At 43.7% G+C, this 18,480-nt stretch overlaps 1 protein-coding gene across 2 annotated transcripts in view; it reads left to right on the top strand.

Annotated features, from left to right (window-relative positions):
* Nucleotides 1-15,582, top strand: part of GATA6 (GATA binding protein 6) — a 32,486-nt gene extending 16,904 nt beyond the window's left edge. For both annotated transcript variants that reach the window (XM_079942024.1, XM_079942025.1), the window contains exon 7: nucleotides 11,920-15,582. In XM_079942024.1, the coding sequence (XP_079798150.1) occupies nucleotides 11,920-12,087 (168 nt within the window). In that variant the 3' untranslated portion in view covers nucleotides 12,088-15,582. The remainder of the gene's footprint in view (nucleotides 1-11,919) is intronic.
* The last annotated feature ends 2,898 nt before the right edge of the window (nucleotides 15,583-18,480 follow it).

The following is an 18,480-nucleotide window of genomic DNA, read 5'->3' as shown; positions in this document are numbered from 1 at the left end:
AGACATCAGATTTTCTTTGGCATTTAGAGTCTCTGTGGATTGTAAGAATATTTAAATTTTTCATTGAATTCCATTTATTGACTGAGTTATGTTTTACGTTTGTTGTTATTAGGAGGCAAATATGGTAACATTGTATTTCAGCAATTCCCAAATAAGATTTAATAAGTAGTCTCTATATATTCTATCCCTCTTAGGACTTGTAACTAAAAATTTGTAAAACTGGAGGATACATTACATATATACACACATATCTAAAATGCATGTGTATATTGTATATATGTATGTAACTATAATATACAAAAACCTTATAACTCATCCCCCAATTTATAAAGTTATCTCTTAATTTTCTTCGGGACAGGAAGGATTAATTTGATAAAGTGAGTAATAAGACAATGGCTGAGGATAAAAACATCACTGAATATATTTTGTCTGCCTACAAGTAGTTCTGTAGATAATTATTTAACAAAAATTAAAGCCTACTTAAGTTTATATTAAAACTGCAAATATAATGTTGAAGTCATCGTTAAACATATAATGTGGAAATAAATGGAGACGAACTCTATCTGACTAGCCCTTGCCTTACGGTCATTGTTCCATTTAAGAAGCATTGTGCTACGGGCTGCCCTGTTTTCAGTGTAGTAAAACAAGGTCCTGGATATCAGATTGTTGGTAACGTGGTGGTCGTGGTGGGGACACGTGTGTATAGACAGATCTTCCTGCTGGTCAGATTTGAAAGTGTTTTAAATGAGCAACACAGCTGGGAGTCGAAAGTAGGGAGCCGTGAATTCTGACCGCAGGGTTGGAAACGGCTTCTCAGAGGAGAGGAAATTTGAATGAGTTGTGTAGGATTTTTGTGGGGGAAAAATCGGGATAGAGGTTTTCAGGAAGAAGAACATGGTAACTGATGCTTCAGGGACATAGTTTTAGGAATTCAGTGTGGCTGGAGTGTAGGTTAGAAAAAGCCAAAGGCAGGAGCTGAGGTGGATAAATTAGGTGGAAGGCAGATATTTAAAACTGTTTCAAGTCAATTTGAAGTCAGCCTTAAGTAGGGTCCACACTATGTTCATTTCTAAATGATGGACTTTCTCTAACACCCACTGTGGTGTTTCTGTCCAAAAATGTGTTGTTATACGCCAACAATTAAAACATCCTTAACTGGGCGCATTTTGATAATTGATGCAAACAAATGTTAGCATGCCTGTTTGTACATTTTACAAGCAGCTTTTCCTTTCACAGTTAATAAGGAAAACTACCTCCTTGGAGGTGGTGACGTGTCCTGACCTGAGGGACTACTTGGGGCAAGATGGTTTCAGGGTAGCTGCCAGGTGACCCTTCCAAATGGAGATGTGTTAAGGGTGGTGTGTCTAAGTGCAATTCATTTCCTCACTTTGTGGTTTGTTGTTGGTGACAGCTTCCACAGAGAGAGAGGCAGGCATCCTTATACTCAGACAAGGACCACATCTCAGATTCCTCTCTGGCTGGTTCTCTGCCTTTGGATGGGCCTTGCCCATGTTTGGTCAGTTTCTCAGTGTTGAATAGGTATCTTCCTTCCTGCCTCATTTATCCTTTTGGGATGCACTATGTGTAGCGGGACCCATTTCCCTACTGCAGTCAGTCCTAGGTAATAGCTTTATTCGATGACCTTGTCAGAAGTAATACCTCTGAGCTGCATGGTGCTAAATCTCATGTTAGAAGTGGTTTGAAAGAGTTAAGTGCTTAAGTGCTCCGTAGCTGAGGGGCAGTGATTTAGGGACTGACATTTGTTGGGATATCTGGATGTCTTTATAAGGCCCTCTGAAGAAAGGTTAGGTACTTGGCAGGTTAATATTTTATATTCTTTTTATAGATTTTATTTTATATGTTAATATTTGCATACTGTGATGAAAATTGGAAAACATGGCTTGAGTCACGTAGCTTATTTCTTTATTAGCAAGTTTATATTCCACTGTCTTTTTCTTTGAGTAGCTGAATCACTTTGGATTTACTTGGCACTATGATTGGTCACAAAATAATAGCTTCTATTGTTATTAACTATTTCTGTAGTAGTTAAATACTTGAAATGAACATTCATGAAGGACCTGCATACAGTATGAGTTGCTTTCACGCAGGGTAACTTGAGTGTGAAGAAGAGAAGATTCAAGAGGCCGCTGGAGTGGGGACCAAAGTTCTTGCTTAACTCTTTTTTTTTTTTTTAAATACATTTATTTATTTACTTATTTATTTATTTTTGGCTGTATTGGGTCTTCGTTGCTGAATGCGGCTTTTCTCTAGTTGCGGCGAGTGGGGGCTACTCTTCGTTGCGGTGCGCGGGCTTCTCTCGTGGAGCACGGGCTCTAGGTGCATGGGCTTCAGTAGTTGGGGCACGTGGGCTCAGAAGTTGTGGCTCACGGGCTCTAGAGCGCAGGATCAGTAGTTGTGGCGCACGGGGCCCAGTTGCTCTGCGGCCTGTGAGATCTTCCCGGACCAGGGCTCAAACCTATGTCCCCTGAATTGGCAGGCGGATTCCTAACCACTGCGCTACCAGGGAAGTCCCCCTGCTTAACTCTTACCTTGAATGTTCCACACTTGCCTTTAGGGTACTTGAGAGCCAGGCCTTAGTGGATTAATTACCCTACGGTTGCTTTGGGGGAGTTTCCTCTCTTGTACTTTCTCATAAGATTGTGGATGTAGGAAGGCAGGAAACTAGCTTCTGTCAAGTACCTTTTAAGTGCCAGATGTTTTATGTACCCTTTCTCTTTTATTCCCAATTATCACTGTACAAATGAAGTGTTTTTATTTACATTTTCCATGTGGGGGAGTGAGACCCGGTAATAGCCCCAAGGCTATGTATCAGGTTAAGAGGCAGGGCTTGGGTCTGGATGCAGGTCTGGCCGAGGCAGAGTCAGTGTTCTTACTCCTATGGCATGCTGGATTAATATGCGATAGGCTGAAGCCTTTAGAGAGAAGAAATAACATGTTCTTAAAGAAAGCTGACTAATTTTGGTTATAACTTCAGCATCAAGTACAGCTAGGAAAATAGCACTAGAGAAGTGATTTTCTCATGACCAAATACACAAGGCACATTGTATACATTTTCTTGCGAAACATTATACTTATCAATAAAATGTATTATAATTCTAAGACTTTGTTAGTTGGGTAATAGGAAAAATAATAAGTAGTAAAATTTACTGTTGTTGACGTGCATGTGATGGTAAAAAGTCTCCCTTAAAATATGAAATACTTTAAGATCACGGTATTAAAATCCTGATGGTGTGATTTAAACCCATACACAGTGAGTGCCAAGTGAGTTGGAACTTCTAGAATGTCCAAATTGCCTTCAATTTAATTTTTACAAAATCATTAAAAAAGCATTTCTTAAGAGGCAAGTGTCCATTTTCCCCCCAGAGTTTATAGTCCAAGATACTTTTTTCTAAATGAATAAAAAGAGTTAAAAAGGCATTAATCTCCCACGAGGGTCGGCGAGAGAGTTGCACTTAGGTATTATTATTGCCTCATTTATAAACCGGGATCCGGAGTGACTCCGTAAGGTCATAAGACAAGCCCGCGTTGCAGCCGGGGCTGGAGCCGATGTCTCCCACCTCTCCCAGGGAGTTGGCAGTCATCACAGTTATTAATATCCCACTCGCCACTTGCTGCTAGCCATGAACATAAATATTTTGTTGGCATTTTATCTTCACGCTCCTTACGTGCCAGGCTCCCTTTCTTTTCTTCTTTCACAGACCCTTCTAATAATTCACTCACGTTCCTGTCTGACCACATTGGCCTTCGCCGTGAAAGTCACACGTCACCCTGGCAGGGAATGTGAAAGCATGTGGAGTTTGCATACTTTCACTTTGATCTGAAGGCCTTTTCTAGACTTCCCTCTTTTTTTTTTTTTCTTGTGTGCGCGTGTCATGGGGAGGATGGTGATTAGAAATACACTTACTACATTAATATGACAATGTCCCTGTATGTATATTAGGAAACAGTAAAACTGTATTGCTCTTTAAATAGTTTATAACATATATGTCCACCCAATTTATCACAGGACTGTGGTTTGTTTAATAACTGACTCAATATCACAATCTGAAAGCCAGAATACTAGGTAAAGAATAAGTGTGGGCTGCCTTTTCATATGGCCTCAAGTTAGAAGGCTTCATCTCAGAGCACAACTTTTCTTTGCGGATTACAGATGCCTTGTAGTTTTTTTTCCCCCCCTGCCTCTATAAGAATATACAAAAATTGTCACAAAACATGAAATAATGTTACGGAAAACACGGCCAAATTTAAGAAAGCTGGCTTAGGATACTCTGAAATGTTATTGCTAAATGAATCTTCGAAGAAAATGAATTCCTTTACTGGAACAAAAAGTAATTTATTATGCATTTCATGGGTGTCTGCCAAAAGAGTTACTAGCAATATGAAGATCTAATGGATATGAATTAAATACAATCTGTTAACTCTGTGTTTAGACCTATTTGTTAATTTTCTCTGAAACTTTAATAATTAAAAAAAGTACCTCCAAAGGTAGGTGTTGACATATGTGATCATTCGTGATTCAGCTACCTGTCATATCAGGGCCAGTACTCAAAAGAGTTTGTGAGCCAGAGCAAAAAGAAATTATTTTATTGACCTCAGATTTTAAGAAAGCTTTGAACAAATAACAGGTATTGATTTCAATGTCACATTGGAGTCTTTTGAGTGAACAATTCCAAGTCATTATCTGATGATATTTATTTATTTATATATTTTTTGCGGTACGCGGGCCTCTCATTGTTGTGGCCTCTCCCGTTGCGGAGCACAGGCTCCGGACGCGCAGGCTCAGCGGCCATGGCTCACGGGCCCAGCCTGTCCACGGCATGTGGGATCTTCCCGGACCGGGGCATGAACCCGTGTCCCCTGCATCGGCAGGCGGACTCTCAACCACTGCGCCACCAGGGAAGCCCTCTGATGATATTTAAATGATAATTTACTTGGTGTACTGCCCCTTTTGGTAGTTGTTAGCATGGCATGGTTTCACCAGAGCTGGTGCACACGCTCCAGAATCATATTTTTATCCTATTAAACGCAAAATACTTTTAATTTAAAGCTCTCCTTATGTTTAGTCGCTTCATTCATGATGAAGCCTGAATATGGTCTGAAGTTTATCCTGGGGGTTCACGGATTAGCAGCTGGAAGGAAGCAGTCAGGCAACCAAGCGCTAGCTCCAGCTCTGTGTGTGACTATAGCAAACTGCCAAGGTTTTCCTCCTTCTCCTAAAGGGGAAGAGTAATTCCTACCATCTGGTCCTTAGGAGTGTAGTGTAGCGTAAGTGGGAGATGCCTGCAGACCACTTTGAAGCTCAAGAAGAATAGCACTATTTAAATATGACCTTGGAAGTTAATAGCGATGTGCTTTATTTGCATGGAATTTTTTCCATCCCAAGACATTAGACATAAATGTCATTCCCTTTCTTAATGGGGTGAATTTAGAGATGTAAAGCTATTGTGTTCACAAAGGAACCATGTTTAAATACTTTTATCTCCCCGATAGCAACAATTTTTCACTCGTTACAATTCTTAGCACTTTCATAATGCCTTCTTGTGAATGCTGCTTGGTGCTCGGACCGAGGTCTGCTTTGTCTAGTAGATATGGCCAGAGGAAGACGCTCATCTGAGCTCCTCAAAAGCCCGTCTTTCGTAAGATCCTAATCCATCAGGTTTTAAATCTCACCTCTGGATCTTTCACCACTGAATTTGACTAGAATAAAGCCGTCCATGTTGATTCATTTCCAAAGATAAACTTTTTCTTTAGTAGGCCAGTGACTTCAAGTTGTGGGACAAACCCTTCTTCTTGCAATTTCTATTTGTACATCAGTGTTTTGCTGATAATCCCAGAGTACTTATAAACTTGGGGCCATGCCTTTCTTTATCACAACATGCTTGCTGTGTGTATGTACAGATGCATAAAACAGTTTGCTCCTTTGTCCAGAGTAGAGTGTGTGTAGAATAATTCTTTCCCTCCTTGAAAAGAGAAGCATCCTGGCTGTGGATATAACCCTGCCAGCTCAGGCCCAGAAGGGGCACGAGGGGTCAAGGGGACAGCCAGTGAGCTCTCCTCAGTAAGGAATTTGTTTGCTAAATTACAAAAAAATAAACGATTCTGCTAAACACTGAGTTGGGTCATCGGCTGAGGTGACCGTGACTCTCCCTTCTTGAGCTTTCTTGAGCCCTTGTGGGAGACTTAGAGGGTTTTGTTGTGATTGATGGTTTTCACGTGTCCTGGTGGAGACAGAACCCGTGTGTGTTTGTGTATCTTCCTAGCGTTACCTCCTCAACTATTGGGGCACTTTTGTGTCTGGTCCTGTTCCCTCCATCCAAACTGAAATGAACTTGGTTTTTAGAGTGGAAGTTAAGGTTTATCTGAAAGTGTTTCTCCTTTGTTAGGAACTTAGACAGAGTTTTTAATTTTTCTTTTGAGGAAGGATGCCATCAAACACCAGAGTCTAACCTAGAGGTGACGAAAGCAGAGAAGAGAGCTTTGGCAGTGAGGGGTGGCTGGCTTCCCCTCACACAAGGAAAAGCTGTAACCACAACTTGCTTAGATGTGTAGGAAGGACAGACCAGAGGCCGTGGAAGCTGACAGCCCGAATCCAAACTGAGGAGGCAGTGTGATCATCTTCAAAATCCTGTGCTCTGGGAATGATCGCGCACCCCCCAGCCTGCCGGGCGTGCCAGGTTTGTTTCTCCAGATTGTGAGGCAGCGTTAGGAGAGATTATAGCATGGCAGGCAGACAGAGCACACCCCAGCGGACTCCTTTTTGGTTTTCTTCCTCAAAAATGAAATTCCTGTTTATAATTCACAAGCCAGAGAACCTCTGTAATTCTTCTGGAAAGGCTGTGTCCTTTAAGGTTTCCCTTTGCTCTGACGTGTCACTTTCCAGATCTGCTTCGTGGGTATTGTGGGAGGCTGTCTCTGGGCCTGCCTGTAATGGGACGTGACAAGGCTCATGGCTGGCGAGCCCACTGTGAGCCAGACACTGCTGGGCATCGGCTAGAGGAGCTCAGCAAGTCAGAAACCCTTGACATCTAGATACGTGTCCGAAAATGAGCGAAGGCTTATTTTCACAGCAAAACCATCTGGGTGATCCAAAGACCACTGTGCTGCCTCACGGGCCAGTGGAGATTTTCCACGTCCAGGTCTGCAGCCGCGACTTGTCCCTGAAGTCATTTATTCCTTTAGGCGGGGGGGGGGGGGGGGGGGGGGGCGTCCGGCCAGTGGCTGTGGGTCCCCCACCTGACCGGGCCTGCTTGCAGTGCTAAGCCCGGCCTGGGTCGGGGCTGATAACACATTCTTTCAACAGGAAGTGCCCCGATTTTCAGTCGTCAGTGGGAGGGTGGAGGCCGATAAGCTGGGAGTGATAACACAGAACAGATTTCTGCTCCACCCTCGTCTTGCACTTTGATCAGAGAAAGAGCCAGGACCTCGCCCGGCGGAGCTGCCTCCCAAAGAAGGAAGGATGGCTCGGCTGTGGGCGTCCGGCGCACTCTCCTCTACTGTTGTTCAGGAACTTTCGGGGGATTAGGCTGGTTTGGGGTTAGTGACGTGCCTGCTCTGGCCGTGTTGAGATGTCTGCGATCTGATCCTTTCAGGGATTTAAGTAGACGTGGGAAAACCTTAACCAATTGGCATTTATATTGGTCTGTGTGTGTGTGTGTGTGTGTGTGTGTGTACTGGGTCCAGGGTCCTAATAATTTTTTCCCCCCAGATTGAACTGATTCTTGAGAGGTAGCTCGTGAATATCCCCAGTGAAGGGAAGGCACTTAAGATGACAATGTGACAAGCCAGGTTTCTTAAGGAGAGTTGTGCTAATTCTAGTCTTCTTCTGCTGTTAGAATGCCCATTTCAAGACCTCAGGTTATACTGTTGCACCCATCTGTGTACTGTGTCTGGGGTTTTCACGTACCTGGAACTGTGTTGCACACGTGCATGGCTGGCTGGGTTCCAGCCTATGCCAGATGGCTCAGAGGTGACCTCAGGGGTGCATGGGGGCCCATCTGATCCTCCCTCCACTCTGATTCCCCCCTGTTTTTCATGCTGCTTTATGACTGTCCAGGCTGGCTCTCAAGTACTGGTGCCTCATGTTTCTGTTCCTCTCCCCCAGAGTTAGACGGCAGTAAGCCACTCAATTAAAATATTCAGAAGGAAGGTATACGTGGCTAACTGGTTGGGCCCTCCCAGGTGGTCCTCAGTCTCCCACCCCACACTGGGTTCTCTTGAAATACATTTGCATGCACATGGGTAAGTTGTAATTATGACCTAGAATTTCTATCCTGCTGTTTTTCACTTAACATTGCATTACAGGATTTTTTCCATTTTGTTACATGATCTTATTATTTTTAATACTTGCATAATAGTTCATTAAGCAGATATCCCTTCGTTCCCAAACCATCCTTATATTATGAGACATTAGATTATTTCCATGGTTTCCACTATTATAAGTAACCCTGCAATGGATGTCTTCCTGTGGGGAGCCTTTCCGTCCCTTTGAATGTTTTCCTTGTAATCCATTTCCAGAAGTGAAATTACAGAGCTAAGTAGGGTATAAAGTTCTTGATGGCTTTGCTAACTACCTTCTAAGGTGTGCGCCAGGGTATAACCCCGCCAGCCAGGGATGAGGGGGCTGGCGTTATCCATCCCATCTGATCTCATCGTGATGGTCTCATTATGTATTGTGACATGAAATTTCAAGTTATTTTTTACTGAGGTATGACTGACATAGAAAAAAACGCTGTGCATCGCAGCATTCTGTGTTTAAATAGTATATCCCCATTTAAAAATAAGGTTCTCAAACCTTGGGCACAAGTACTTGTTGTATTTTTTTCTGACAAACTCAAATGTTGCTTTTGATTTCCAATGAGCTGATATTTTTTTCAGGAGCTCATCACTCATGTAATTTGGGGTTTGCCTGCCATATAGCTTAACGTTTTTGTCTGAACAAAGAAGACAGTAAATAGGTATTTCAACAGTAGCTTTCGGGACTGTTGTTCAGGTGTAAGACTAATGTTCAGGGTATTAAGGTCTCTTTAATGCGGCTTATTTGAAAAAGGACGATGAGCCTTTTGAAGGGCTGCAGGAGCACCTTGCTTTCTCTCTGTGCAGAGCCGTCAGTGATGATTAGAATAAGGTCATGGCTGTGGTGGTTTTCACTTAGCTCTGGCTGAGTTCGTAGGGCTGCTCCCACCCAGTGATGGCGGCACCTTGCCTGGTGAAGGCTGACATTGGGGAGATTGAGTGAGGTCCACGCTCCTTCACTACAATAACAAAATTCTCATAGTGTCAATAGCACATACGTGTGTAGTCTTGACTATTGTCAGACACTTTCACGAGGGCTTTACATACACTCATTTAATTCTTTTGCAGCAACCTTCTGACATATGTGCGTCTTTATTTCCATTTTCTAGGTGAGGAAACTGAGGCACAGAAAGTTCTAGGTCAGACTCTCTAGTTTCTCTCTCCCACAGAATCTTTTCTGACTCATTGCTTAATATCCTTCCCTTTCAGCTGTCTTGTCTTGTGAACAGACCTCTCCACATCCTGCATGCTACCAATTTTGAGCACCCTTTCTTCACCCACAGCAATAGCTTCCCTTCATGGAATATTTAACGTGGCAAGGCGTTCTGACGTGCCTGCACACATTAGCTCACTTAATCATCACAAACATGCTTGAGGTAGGGCCAGTTTCCCAAGGAGGAAGCTCAGGAGGCGGGTGGCTGAACCAGGGTAGAATTTGAAAGTCCGTGCTGGTCCTACCGTGCAGGCTGCCTGTGGCTGTCCCCGGGCATCCTTTCCCCTCTGCGATTCCTTCTCTGACCTCTTGTTCTACCTCCCTGTCTCAGACACTCATAAACTCACGATAACTGTTGAGTGGTCTTACTTTCGAGTGCGTGCGTGTCCTAGTTCCCCACACAACCTGGGAATGACTCGGCCCCGGGGCCGAGGTGCCCTGCTCATGTTTCTTGTTGCGGCTTGTGGTGACGGCAGACCCCTCTGCTGTCTCAGCATTTCTGGCCATTTGAGGTGGGCTGCTTCCTGGGTCAGTCCAGGCACCCCCTCCATTTCAGAAAATAGCACTTGCTGTGGTGAAGTCAGATTTAGTCAGATAAATGCAAATGTGCCTTTTTTGGGGAATAGGTAGATAATACCAAGCTGGGTATGACATTAGTCATTTATAAGGGAGCTCACTCTTTCTACTAGTTGTATGATAGCTCTTTTCTAAAATGAAGACTCTTTTTGTAATTGAATAGCATCCTTTTGTGTATTTCTTTGGGGGTTAAATCTGGATCTATGTTGAGTTTGCTTATAGCCGAGGTTCTGAGCTAAAAGTAATCACCGTATTTCTACGTGTAACTAAATCCATAGCTTTAGTTTGTTTGACAGGATTATTTCATCTATTTCACAAGAATCTATTTTAAATTTTAGACATCTCAGTGAGTTTGTGAAATTTGCTTTTTTAGGCACCCAAAGCCCTTGGTTTACATCTTTAAGTTTGTATTATTTAAAAAGAAGTTTGGGGGCAGAGGTAGGGACTGTTGCTGGCTTTGCACAAACATTCGTTTTTGCTAGGAAAGGGAAGGATTCGTTACCTGTGGTGGGGCCACACTTGGTCTGTCCAGCTGGGAGGGAATTGGGATGGGTGGACAGGAAGTTCCATGGTCACACTTCCCCAAATCCTACCTCTCAGTCCCATACAGCTATTGTGAGGGTCAGAGAGAAAACCAGATCTTTTCTGGGAGAGGGTAGGACCACGCTGACTGCTAGGCTCCTGAGTGGAGCCACGGAGGGTCTGGGGCCCTTCCCTTCAGTTCCCTCAGTGTCTGGTGCCCTGTATTTCTCTGAAGTGGATGTACCGTCAACTTGGCCAGACAGATGGATGTTTTAGGATTTAATGGGATTGTGAATGTAGAAAAGGAGTGCTTTGAAAAGTACAAGATGTTCTACCTGTGTTAAAAAACAAGTGTCCAGTAGTTTATGGAATGGAACCCTGAAAGCTCAGAAGAAATAATGGGCTTCAGAGCTTTTAGAAGGAAAGAAAGCATGATTCACAAGTATGTGATTATGGCTAGATTTAAAAGAAAAAAAGCCAAATGCAACTGTTTTCTCAAACCATAGTCTAAACATGATTTTAGTTATTTTGGTTTGATTTTACTAAATTATATCATGTTTGCTATTTGGCTTTTCTTATTTGGATGGAAGGAAGGAAGGAATGAAACAAGAGAAAGGTGACCTTTTGCTTCAAGAAATGATTGCCACGATCATGACAGATATAGGATGTTAGCATTTTCTTTATCACATGGTCTGCTTCAAACGTGGCCTGTGCTTTAGGGAAGAATTAAATCCTGTGTATGCATGGGTTAATTTTCCATGAAGTCAGGGCTCAAAAATTTCATTTATCAGGTCTTGCTGAACTGTGTATCTTTCCTTCTCAGACTTTGATAGAACTGCTAAGCCTCGTGGTTCCGCTGTGTGTGTGTGTGTGCGCGCGCGTGTGTGTACGCGCCGTGCTCTGCCTTTTCTCTTTTGCAGTGATTAGATTGTGTGGGCATCCTTAAGGCCTGTTGACCTACGTGGTGTGGTTTGTTTCACTGTCGGAGATCTGAGTGTTTGGCACTTTTTACAAATAGGCCACCTCCAGTTCCCCTTTCCTACCTGCGTCCAGCTGCGCATCTTGCCTGGTGGTTCCTGCCACGAGTTAATGGCGTGAATAGGACGCTGTTTCTAAGAGCAGAAATCGCCCGAGTTAGGTCAGTGGCACCATACCGCCCAGGGAGCAGCTCTGCCAGCTGTGCTACCGTCTCACTTGTCCCCGAATGTTTACCTAGCAGGGACCAGCTGCCTGACAATTTATTGGTAACTGTCTCTCCCCTTCTCTCTCTCCTCTCCGTCCCCCTCTTCCATCAGGCAGGCGCCTCAGTGATGTCTGGAGCAGGGGAGAGCGCTAATCCCGAGAACAGCGAGCTCAAGTACTCAGGTCAAGATGGGCTGTACATCGGCGTCAGCCTGGCCTCGCCGGCCGAAGTCACGTCGTCGGTGAGACAGGATTCCTGGTGTGCCCTGGCCCTGGCCTGAGCGGCCACGGGTAACAGGAGGAGGACACAGCCGGGGCCCGTGGGACCGCCTTCGTGATCTTCTTGGCAAGCAGTCCGGACTGGGCTGAGGATGCCGACTGGACATCTTCCTCTGACACAGGATTTCCGTGCCTTTATTTGAAAGAGATGTATCTCCCGTGAGGCTTGCTCAGCCTTTAGCACCCTGGCCCTGTCTTGAAGACCCAGGGAGACGATGGACCGGCTCGGGAGAAGGGCCAGAGCAGCCCACAGCCTCCCCAGCCACGGCCACTTCCAGGGTCGGCCAGGGGATTTGATGTCCAGTGTGCCACTTCCAGAAACCTGGACTAGGAACCGGGGCCTTGCCTGCTAAGGAATATTGAGAGAGATTTTTAAACAAAAGTTTTATGTGTATTGCCCCAATTCCTGTGCGTCTTCTGATCGGTTTTGGTTATTCCAGAATTTCTTCATACCTTTTCCGCCCCCAGATTTCACATGCGCTCGTGGAGAAGACCATTCGTTTGGTACACGCCTCTGGAGGCTGAGTCGGTTCTTGAGGTCTCCTGTCAAAAATATCACTCGGTTTGCAGGACTGCATCGTAACTGTAACATACACTGTGACTGACGTTTCTCAAAGTTCATATTGTGTGACTGACCTGAAGTCAGTCTGAATTTGTAAACAGGGTAGCAAACAAAAGATATTTTTCTTCCATGTATACAATAATTTTTTTTAAAAGTGCAATTTGCGTTGCAGCAATCAGTGTTAAATCATTTGCATAAGATTTAACAACATTTTTTATAATGAATGTAAACATTTTAACTTAATGGTACTTAAATAATTTAAAAGAAAAAATGTAAACTTAGACATTCTTATGCTTCTTTTACAACTACATCCCATTTCTATATTTCCAATTGTGAAAAGAGAAATATTTCAAGAACAAATCTTCTCTCAGGTAAATTGCCTTATCCATTTGTTAAGAATTTTTGTACAAGAACACCAATATCTCCCCTTTATTTTACTGTGGAATATGTGCTGGAAAAATGGCAACAAAAACTTTACTACCTAACAGATAACATTTGTAAATACTCTAGGCATCTGTACACACTATGATGAGGTCTCTGTAGCGTGACTAACCCACAGGCAGGTTGGTTTACGTTAATTTTTTAAAAAATGGGATGTCATATGGAAACCTATTTCACCAGAGTTTTAAAAATAAAAAGGGTATTGTTTTGTCTTCTGTACAGTGAATTCCTTCCCTTATAGTTTCATTTTGATACTGTATGTGGCTATAGCTATTCATATAAAGCAAGTGCATGTGACGTTTGCAAATTGCCTTACGGCCTTCTTTTCAATGAATTGTCCTTTTGGAGCTGTTTTATACCTTGGTTCATTTGAAGTTGGCACATGGAGTCGAGTTATCAACTTTCAACTTGCATTGGGGACAACTTTATAAGTGAAAAGGACCCAGTATTATAAGACATTTCTGTGATTATAAGCATTCTGTTTAGGATCAATCCTTAAAAACATTTTAAAAGGCCAGAGTTTCTTTTCCTCTGAATGAAAAATACTCTGTGGCCCAGAAACAGAATGATTTCCTTTCTAGTTCCTCCCTTTTACGAAGTGCTGTGATATCTCAAAGCTCATCTGAAGTTAAAGTCTTTACATTCAGCCGAAGATATAAAATGATTTGAACAGCCCCTTTGTTTCTTCTATGTTGCTGCACGGATTTCAGGAAATCGGGAGGCTGTTTCACAACACAAAATGATGGCGTTTCATTTTGGCTCCCTAACTGTGGCTCATTTTTCATGTACTGATTACAGCGGTCTATGGCGTCCAGTCTGAATCAGGAGAAGGGACGTCTTCCTTTGTGGTGGGGTGGTGCTGGAAGCCAGACTCAGGCCTGGGATGTGTGTGTGTGCGCGTGTGTGTCTGGGGAAGTCGGTGAAGCTCGCTTGTACCCTGACACCCTATGGTGGGCTGGGACAGTGGTTAAGAAAGCAGGGTCTGGAGTCAGACCACGAGGTTTCAAGTCTGTGCTCTCTGTGACCTTGGGCAAGTTACCCAGCTCTCATTTTCCTCATCTGTAAAATAAGGCATATAACTCATGAGATTAAGTGAGAGAATCCACGTGAAGTGCCTAGCATGGTGCCTGGCACATAGCCAGCACTGAATGTTGACTTGACTTAGCACATGGGTGTTTGGATGTCTTACTCCATGTGGGGTATCTGAAGTTTATGGCCTGTGAGAGTCTGATGTCCCTTGGCTTACCTGCACTTTTGAACAAAGCTGGGGAGAATGAAATGAGGGATCCCCACCAGCCCAGGTGGTGGTAGAGATGGTTGCTTCAGAGATATTAGTCTGAGTTTGGCAGATTATTGTACAGAACAGGGATGGTCAACAGCAGAAGGAAATTACCCCGACTGACTGATTTTTCCCCCCCTTCCTCTTCTTACGGTTCTCATTACTTTGAGTGCTTTCTGGTGGGTTGGGAGATGTTAGAGTTAATATGTTTTGATTGGAAAATGAATTTTTCTTATTGGGTCTTCTAAAGGATCTTTTTTTTTTTTTTTTTCTGGGGATGGTCGCAAATAGTGCTTCTTCTAATCCTAAGATGCCATTAGGTTCTAAAGTGCCTCTTTTTTTTTTTTGAACACAAATTGGAAGGAATTTGTGAAATAAATTACAAGGGGCAGAAAGAGGGGGAGAGGGCTTCTTGTGGCCTGTCCTAACACAATGAACTCCACTAACCTGGGCCTTTTCAATAACTTGTTTACCTGTAATTGTATAAGGCATAAGTTTGATAATTTTTTCCAACTACACAATTTCAGCACTCCTCCCCCAAAGAATAACATACAAAAAAACAAGTTATTTCTCACTAGGGAGTACATTTTTTTTTTTTGCGGTACGTGGGCCTCTCACTGTTGTGGCCTCTCCCGTTGCGGAGCACAAGCTCCAGACGCGCAGGCTCAGCGACCATGGGTCACGGGCCCAGCCGCTCCGCGGCATGTGGGATCTTCCCGGACCGGGGCACGAACCCGTGTCCCCTGCATCGGCAGGCGGACTCTCAACCACTGCGCCACCAGGCAAGCCCTAGGGAGTACATTTAAATAGAGGTCCAGTCTGGATCTTGGCTTCGAGACTCCTCAGACCCATTACTGTGTGTTGCAGAATTTATGTCCTCTGTCAACCCTGGTTGATTTTAGGTCATCTTACATAAGTGAGGGCTCTGTCTGGGGTCTCTCCTCAGGGTCACTTCGTGTTGTTTCCCGGTGCCTATGGGAGGGTCAGGAAAGCAGAGGAACCATTCATTTTCCCCTGCAAATAAATTAACTTCTTGCTCATGGGAAATGTTTTCGCCAGTCCTTGGAAATTTGATGTAATTTCAGATTGTAGATAAATTTTGCTGCCGGGAGGGCAATACAGCAAGTCTTTGGCTCTGCCGGATTCCAGGCTGCTTTCAGTTCGAGGCAGTGTGGTGGCTTCAGTATATATACCGGCATTGTCCACGGGGTCTTCGGATCCCCGTGACTCTGAGAAGGTGTGTGGAGAGAGGGCGGGAGGGCAGAGCAGGGAATCAAACATTTATTCAGAATAAGGCAGCTCAGGCTCATTAAAATGCGTTTTGTTTCTGGGTTGAAATAGCAAGTCAGTTTGGTGACAAAACGAGTTACCTTCTGTTGTTTGGAAGCTCTGATGGGCCGTCAGATATGTTTGATTATCTAAAAGGAGAAACAAATATTAATAAATTTGCTAAAAAGAAATGAAATTGAGTTATTTGTAGTGAGGTGGATGGACCTAGAGTCTGTCATACAGAGTGAAGTAAGTCAGAAAGAGTAAAACAAATACCATATGCTAACACATATACATGGAATCTAAGGGGAAAAAAAAAAGGTCATGAAGAACCTAAGGGTAAGACGGGAATAAAGACACAGACCTACTAGAGCATGGACTTGAGGATATGGGGAGGGAGAAGGGTAAGCTGTGACAAAGTGAGAGAGTGGCATGGACATATATACACTACCAAACGTAAAATAGATAGCTAGTGGGAAGCAGCCGCAGAGCACAGGGAGATCAGCTAGGTGGTTTGTGACCACCTAGAGGGGTGGGATAGGGAGGGTGGGAGGGAGGGAGATGCAGGAGGGAAGAGATATGGGAACATATGTATATGTATAACTGTTTCACTTTGTTATAAAGCAGAAACTAACACACCATTGTAAAGTAATTATACTCCAATAAAGATGTTAAAAATAAATAAATAAATAAATTTGCTAGGCCAGATCTTTCAAAACACAGTCCATGGGCAAAAATTTGGTACCTGCAGCTCTGTCCAGTTGAGACCCCAGGATGGATTCTGTGTGGCTGACTCTTTAGCTGCGGTTGCTTCTGAGCAGACCTCTCTGCGGTGGCCTCTGAGGAAGGGTGTGTCAGGGACAAAGAGATGGCTGTGAGGACCTGCAGAGGAAAGGAATCGTGGTGTTTTCGGTTGGTTAAGATATTAGGCTAAGAGCCTAAGTAAGTTCATAGGAACTTTGGATAAATTAATTATGGTTGGTAGTTCCAGCTTCGAAATGAAAACTAGGTTGATGGAGGTGCAGCTCTGAGATTCAGGTCAGAGTGGACAACACTTCCAAGCACTGTATAGCATCTCGCAAATCTGCCCTGGAGAACTAGGGGGACAGCTGCTACTTCACCGTTTTTCCTGCTCAGCAGCTGTTACAGGGAAGAGATGGTTCCACAGTTGAAGTCACTATTTTCACGAGATACTTATTTTACGTAGTGGGCTTTTTCTTGTTTTTAAAGAATGAGCATTTTAAGAGTGGCTAAAATATGGCAATTAAAGATGAAATAATGCATAATTAGTAGAAGGGCTTCTATTTCAGTTATCAGTGGTCCCTGTGGTAAGATAATTATCTAGGTATCACTGAACTTTGGGGCAGGTCATTTCCTCTTTCTGCACCTCAGTCCCCACAGCAACCGTAAAATGGAGAAATCAGGCAGTGTGGTCTCAGGGGTCCCTTCCATCTGCATTTGCTGCCCAGAGTCCCAAGTGCAGATTGTATGCAACGAAGTGATGGTGGGTCTGTGGTCTGCTCTGGGCTCCCTGAGTCCATGACCAAGGAAGCTGGTGGGTTTGGGATTCCCTTTGAGCGCTTCCAGTCCCTTCACCACCTCGGGTTTTTCTGTGGAGGCAAAGCCCTTCTGTTGCCTTAGGGGACAGTGAGGGTGACAGTCCTGGTCATACTTATGAGCACAGGGGCTTGGTAAGAGGTGCTGCCACCCCCAACGCCAAACCTGCTTGGTTTGGGGCTCCTGACATAAAACTTATACAGCGATACAGACCCAGACAGGAAAATGGAAACGTCTGGCTGCCGAGCAGTCCACAGAACTAGGAAAAAACAGCTTTGCTTTGCTTGGCCCATTGCTTCAATATCTTGTAGTTGGTTTTTTATTTCTTGGAAACAACCAACTTTTCATTGTTGTTTGCCTTCTGTGTCTTCTCTTTAGCCATTACAGAGTTTTCCTCCCTGTCTCTCCACCCCTTCCCTGGGTTTACCGTTATTTTTGTGAATTCTTTTCCTTTAGTACGCCAAGACTGGTCTGAAATAATAATAGCAAATATTTATCTAGCACTTACTATGTGCCAGTTTCTATACAAAGTGCTGCACATGTATTGATTTATCTAATCCCCATACCAAGTGAGTGAGGTGGTACCATCCCCATTTTACAGATGTGTCTGTGGAGGCACAGAGAAATTAAGTAACTTGCTCAGGGTTACACAGTGGCAGAGCTGGGATTTGAGCCCAGGCATTCTAGCTCCAGAGCACATGCTCTTAATCACTCCACCATATTGTTTTTTCACCTTGATTTACAGGGGAATAAATTGAAGAACACAGAGGGGAGGCCAGAGCTGTCTGAGACTTGGGGCTATGCCCTTTCTCTCTCCCCTAGCATCTCAGAAATACACAACTGTGATTTGTAACACAAGCCATGCCTAGATTGAAGGAACCTAGTAAATGTATACGTTTCTTCTGGATGTAAGTTTCTTTAGAACACGGAAGCTGGGTTCATAGTTGTTAGCTGGAAAGTAGTGAATTTGGAGGTGAGCTGTTTTTGAACATTTCACTTATCTCTTTTTCCTGTAACTTCAAGTAAGGCTTGTTATGCTCTTACCTATTTCAAAGGATTAGGGTAAAGCATTTTGCAAAGTATAAAAAGCTAGTGAAATGATTAACAGTGGTTGAAGCCAAACACCAGCGAGAACAAGGAATACTTCATCGTGGTGTAAACTCTTTCTATGCTAGGCTGTGCCAGAGCATTTTTTTTTCAGGAAAACTTGTGCAAGATTTTGGCAGTGGTGTCTTAGGCTTTATCTTTTTAAATACGTGTTCATTACTGCTTACATCACTGTTGCTA

This window comes from Stenella coeruleoalba, assembly GCF_951394435.1.
Source record: "Stenella coeruleoalba genome assembly, chromosome: 14".
NCBI classification, from domain to species: Eukaryota; Metazoa; Chordata; class Mammalia; order Artiodactyla; family Delphinidae; genus Stenella; species Stenella coeruleoalba.
Note: the sequence above shows the minus strand (reverse complement) of the source record. Positions and strands in the feature narration are given on the sequence as shown.